The sequence below is a fragment of the Sinocyclocheilus grahami genome, unplaced genomic scaffold (assembly GCF_001515645.1).
Source record: "Sinocyclocheilus grahami isolate Dianchi unplaced genomic scaffold, SAMN03320097.WGS_v1.1 scaffold1398.1, whole genome shotgun sequence".
NCBI classification, from domain to species: domain Eukaryota; kingdom Metazoa; phylum Chordata; class Actinopteri; order Cypriniformes; family Cyprinidae; genus Sinocyclocheilus; species Sinocyclocheilus grahami.
In genome coordinates this window covers 337,288-343,609 of record NW_015506577.1, presented here as the reverse complement: position 1 = coordinate 343,609, position 6,322 = coordinate 337,288, and the positions used below count along the sequence as shown (strand labels likewise).

At 34.9% G+C, this 6,322-nt stretch overlaps 1 protein-coding gene across 1 annotated transcript in view; it reads left to right on the top strand.

Moving 5' to 3' along the window:
* dpysl5b (dihydropyrimidinase like 5b) overlaps window positions 1–4,457 on the top strand; it is a 9,944-nt gene extending 5,487 nt beyond the window's left edge. Inside the window, exons 8-10 of the mRNA XM_016256143.1 lie at window positions 1,009–1,216; window positions 1,612–1,780; window positions 3,313–4,457. Of these exons, the coding sequence (XP_016111629.1) occupies window positions 1,009–1,216; window positions 1,612–1,780; window positions 3,313–3,398 (463 nt within the window). The 3' untranslated portion in view covers window positions 3,399–4,457. The remainder of the gene's footprint in view (window positions 1–1,008; window positions 1,217–1,611; window positions 1,781–3,312) is intronic.
* The last annotated feature ends 1,865 nt before the right edge of the window (window positions 4,458–6,322 follow it).

Here is a 6,322-nt window from a genome sequence, read left to right as displayed (position 1 = left end):
AAAAAATATATATATATATATATATATATATATATATATATATATATATTACAGTATAGTGCATACTGAGATATTTATACATTGAAACATTATTATTTATAATATAATTTTTTATGTATTAATTTTAGCAGTTGCTACTTGAGAAAATGAGAAAATAGAGATCTGCCACAGAAACACTATAAAATTAATTTTAAAATATTAAAATATATTTTTAATATTTTATCATATTAATGTTAAAAATATAGCATTCAATAGTTTGAGTTCAGTAAGTTTTTTAATGTTTTAAAAAGAAGTCTCTTCTGCTCACCAAGGCTGCATTTATTTGAGCATAAAATATTGTTACAATGTAAACCAGCTGTTTTCTCTGTGAATCTCTGTTATGTAATGTATTTCTGTGATGCGCAGCTGTATTTTCAGCATCATTCCTCCAGTCTTCAGTGTCACATGATCTTCAGAAATCAGTATAATATGCTGATCTGCTGCTCGAGAAACATTTCTGATTATTATCAATGTTGAACACAGTCGTGCTGCACAATATTTTTGTGAAAACCATCATACATTTTATTTTTCAGGATTCACAGATGAGTAGAAAGTTCAAAAGAACAGCATTTATTAGAAATAGAAATCTTTTGTAACATTATAAATGTCACTTTTCATCAATTTAATGCATCCTTAATGAAAAAAAGTATTAATTTATTTTTAAAAAATCATACTGACTGACCCCAAACTTTTGAATGAGATTATATATTTAATAAATAAAGACAACTTTATAAACATTTTTATTTTTATTTTTATATTTTCTGTTTTTAATTAAATTTATTTAAAGTTAAAATTTAGTGTTTTTTGTCGTTATTTTTGTTTATTAATTTTTTTATGTGTATATACTTTTTATTACATTTTTTAATGTATTTTTATTAAGTTTTTTTATTGTATTTTATTTCGAGCAAAGAGAAGGTTCAGTTGACTGTAATAACCGTGACTCTCTCTCGTACCTGTCTGCCGCTGCAGGACGATCTCGGCGAGCTCTCAGGTTCAGGGCGGAGACTTTAACCTGTACGAGGGCCAGCGCTGTCGCGGCGTCCCGCTGGTGACCATCAGCCGTGGTCGTCTGGTGTGTGAGAGCGGCGTGTTCACCTGCGCTCAGGGCTCCGGGAGGTTCTACCCCATGCGATCCTTCCCGGATTTCCTCTACAAGAAGATGGTCCAGAGAGAGAAGGTGCCGCTGTCTGTATATGAATCGCTTTCACAGTGTTATGAATCCGTGTTGGGGGTGTAACACATTACAAGTATCGCTATTTACGTAATCAGATTACTTTTTCCCAGTAACTAGTAAAGTAATGCTAGTTACGTAATCAGATTACTTTTTAGGTAACAAGTAACGTAAAGCATTAAAAATGTAACACATTACAACTAATTCTAGTTATGTAATCAGATTACTTTCTTAAGTAACAAGTAACATAAAGCATTAAAAATGTAACACATTACAAGTAACACAAGTTACGTAATCAGATTACTTTTTTAGGGAGTAACGCAATATTGTAATGCATTATTTCTAAAAGTAACTTTCCCCAGCACTGGTCATGATGATGCTAGCGCTGTCGTGATCCACAGACTCAGAGGCTGCGCGCCGTGGATCGAGCGCCGTATTCGGGCGACATCGCCGCCGTAAACAACTCTATCAGGAAGGAATCCGCCACTCCGGAGGGCGATGTTCCCATGCGGGCATCCACGCGACACGCGGGCGTACGAGACCTGCACGAGTCCAGCTTCAGCCTGTCAGGTGCGTGTCTGAGATTAACATTGCAGATACATGTTTGCATCAGCATTGCAGATTTACAACAAACACCTAAAATTAGATCATTTGATGACGAGTTAAAAAATAACAATAAAAACTTTACATCACGCACAGTTTTTTTGCAAAATAAGATTTTTTTTAATAGTATGTAATAGGGGTGACCCCAAATAGTCAAAGATTCGATGCTTCGATAGGAGGAGCCTGATTCGATACCAGTCTCACAGTCGAATATTCGCAGAGGTGTTATGATCATGCCATTTTGGCTATGTGGGGGTGCTCAAATGTCTGATTTCACATAGAACTACCGGTTTTCTTCCAATAAGTTAATATACAGCCTATTAAGATAATGCTGTAAATAAGAATCTGAAAAGAAAGAAGCTTTAAATAAATATTTTAAAGTGCGTGAATAAATCCAACCACCCTATAGTTTTAAGTTTCACTTTCTATAATCCGTGACCGACAGAGGAGCATCTTGGCAGGGATTTAAAACTTTAACAAGACTCAAACTGACACAGACAGAGTGAGAGACTGGATTTTTTTGATCAGGTGGGGTACAAGTGATTTCAGATAATTTCAGCCGGTTTATATATATCGTGTATATATTATTTATCTCGTATAAGATGCATTTGGTTGATACATTTGGCATTTGGTTGAAGATTTTTCTTTTTTTATATATTACAATATTTAAATAAAAATTAAGAAATATTTTACAAATAAAAAGATATAAAAAAATATATATTTTCATATATTTAAATATAAAATAGGATTTTTCCTCAACTATACTGTATATATATATATATATTTATTTATGTGTGTGTGTGTGTCAGCTTTAATGTACTTTTAATGCAATATATGCATGTATTATTTAACAATCTGCAAAGGAGTGGAACATTTTTAAAATACTCCATTTAAGATCAGAGACCTGTACAAAATAAGCAAAATAAGCTTCTTCTTTTTTTTTTTAAAACAAAATCTGTGTTTTTCTGTGTCTGTTCAGATGCAGTAAAAACAGAAAACATCTGCTCAAACGATTAATCAAAATAAAAGTTTTGTTTACTCAATATATGAGTGTGTGTTGTGTATATTTATATAAATACACACACATGCATGTATATTTAAGAAACATATGTTATGTTTATATATTAAATATATTTATATATAATATAATAATATATAAATGTATATGCATGTAAATATTTTCAAACTATATACTGAATGTGTGTGTATTTACCCTTAAAATGATACATTTTCTCAGTTTAAACATTTGATATGTCATCTATGTTGTATTCTGAATAAAATATTGAAATTTGAAACTTCCACATCATTGCATTCTGTTTTATTCACAATTTGTACAGTGTCCCAACTTTTTTGGAATCGGGTTTGTAAATAAACACCGTACACACACATATATCATGTAGACAAAAACTTTTATGTTGGATGTGATTAATCGGGATTAATCGTTTGACCGCACTAGATTCAGTCGTGTGCTGAGGATTGTGGGATTGCGTTTTTTACAGGAGCTCAAGTGGACGATCACATTCCTAAGAGATCCTCGGCCAGAATTCTGGCTCCACCTGGTGGACGTTCCAGTGGCATCTGGTAACCGTGGAAACCACAGAACCGTCTCCACGGCAACCGCTTCATGTCCTCCTACACGTGTGATTGAAACGATTAAATATCGCCGTAAACGAAGAACTGGATCGAATCGCAGTCAGCGTCGCATACAAAGTGCCAATTCAGCTGAACTCAAACTGTGCCGCATTACGATAAAACCACCTAAAACCATTATATACTCGTATTTCCTGCTTTTGTGAAACTAAACAAAACAAAAAGTTTCGTTGACTTCCATAGTGTTTTAAGCGAACAAAAATATGTCCCAGGAACGTTATGAAAACATAACTGAATGTTCTCTGAGCGTTTCGTTTTTTAAAATATTTAAAAACATTTTCTTTCTTGGTTATGTCAATGTTAAAGAAAACGTTAGGGTAACGTTTCACTCTATAATATTTCAAACATTATGGGAATGTTACTGTTGAATGTTCTCTGAAGCAAGTAGTAACATTCAGAAAACATTAGACAAACGCCCAACTAAAACATTCCATTAACAATGTATAAATAAGGCTTTTTGCTAACGTTCTGAGAGCATTATTAAAAAGCAGATCAGTGAACAAGCGTTACTGGAGAGAACGTTCTCAGAATGTTTCCTGTTAGCTGGGATACTATGGAAGTCAATGGGTGCCGTCAGCTGTTCGGTTCCTGACATTCTTCAGCAGAAAAACACTCATGCAGGTTTTAAATGACACGAGGGAGAGTATATGATGAGATCATTTTCATTTTATCGTGTTGGTCGTTGTTCTCCAGATCACTGTTTATAGTTCGTGAGTAATGAGGAGGAAACCCGTTATGAGCTAACAGTATTAAAAGTGACTGCATAATTCAAGTATAAATGTTGAATCTAGAATAACCGTCCGTGTAAAGCAAAACCAAGTGTGTTTTCCCTCCTGCTTCAGGAAACACGGGAACTCTTGTGCTGAGAATCACGTCACAGATCCTCCTGCCCTCATTTAGATGAGCATTAGCTGATAATGTGTTCATCCCAGATCACGAGGAGTGTGTTTCTGCGTCAGGTTTGGAGAAATGCAGCAGTGTCTCACTGCAAGTGAATGGGTGCCGTCAGAACGAGAGCTGATAAAAACATCACAATAATCCACAGCACTCCAGTCCATCAGTTACCATCTGGAGAAGACAAAAGCTGAAACACATCCAGCATTAAGACGCTTTTAACTAAAATACATAGAGTCTATAATCCATAATAACTCTTCCTCCAGTGAGTCAGTGTTCTGGTGTGAATCAGGAGAGACAGCTGCACAGATCAAGCAGCGTTTAAACAGCGCTACACACACATGTGGCTGGATTTTGATGCGAGAGACAACAGCAGATGCACTTATAGACTTATATGGATTATGGACTCAATGTATTTTAGTTAAAAACGTCTTAATGCTGGATTTGTCTCAGCTTTTGTCTTCTCCAGATGTTAACTGATGGACTGGAGTGCTGTGGGTTACTTGTGATGTTTTTATCAGCTCTCGTTCTGACGGCACCCATCCACTTGCAGTGAGACACTGATGCAGTGACACATTTCTCCAAACCTGACGAAGAAACAAACTCATCCTGATCTCAGATGAACACATTATCAGCTAATGTCTTGCTTTAACTCTCTCGTGCACATACTGATGTTAGTGTTTGTGTTTATGGTGATGAATAAAGTGGCTATATTTTACATCTAAATATTTACAGAGCTGTATGTTGTTAGTTTTGATGTAATGTAATATCTAAAGCGTCAGTGGCTGATTAATGATCTCGGCTCTGACACACACAGAGTTTATTCAGCTGCTCATATTCACCCAATCACAGATATATATATATATATATATATAACAGGCTCTTAAATGTGTTGATTATGCGTGTGTTCCGTCGTGAGCTAGGGCTGCTCTTATTGGTGCTGTTTTCTAAATAAAGAGTTGTCATTGCTGATCTCAGTTCACTTGTCTTTCAGAAGAAGCACTTTGTGCAGCGGTGTGTAATTGTGTGTGATTTGTTCTTTACAGTCGCTGCTGAACGTGAAGGCTTGTTTTTTTTAAATCAAATGGATAAGTGCATAAATAAATAAATAAAGAATCCCTAAAGAAACTGTTGTTTTATTGTATTTCATTTAGTTTTATAAACCGCAACGACATCATTTACCAGTCTATATTCTTCCTGAAAAGTGTTTTAAAATTAAGAAGTCAAGCCAAATTTGGTGTGAACTTTTATGTTTTTAATATTAAAAAATGAGACATTTGCATTTTTTTATGTCCTTCTTTATTATTGTTCTGGCAGATATGATATTGTTCAGATTTGAGTTTTTAGTGTCTAAATATTAAAATGAAAATAAATGTAGTCTTCTACTATTTCTAAATATTCTGTTTTACTTTTAGTTAAAGTTTAAATAATATTGTGTTTTTTTATTAGATTTGTATGTGTCTGTGTCGTTTTTATTATTATTTATTTCAGTTTGAGATATTTTAGTAACACATTGAATTAAAATTAAAAAATGTTGCCTTGGCAACTATCTGAAAATAGTTTAAGTTTGTATATATTTTATTTCAGGAAAAGTTTATTTTATTTCAAGTAGCGAACATGTTTTTATGGTTTTAGTTTTATTTCAGTTAACTATAATAATGTAATAACTGTGCTATTGGCATATTTCAAATATACATTATTGTACATTATTATATTTGCTTCTGCTAGGCTCCTGTATTCATCAGACTAAACGCAGTGTAGAAAATCCGTGTAGAGTTGCAGCGCGTGCGTCGCGTCCCAGGACTGGCTTTGACCGCAGGCCCGTGTGCGCGCACGCACGCTTCCGGTCCGGTGTGACGCATGCGTGCGCGTTCAGGACGCAGTGTGGCGGAGAGAGAGACAGCGCAGCGCGAGCAGCAGCGGACGGGTTCCCCTCAGCCGTGAGTATGCGCGCGTGTGTGTGTG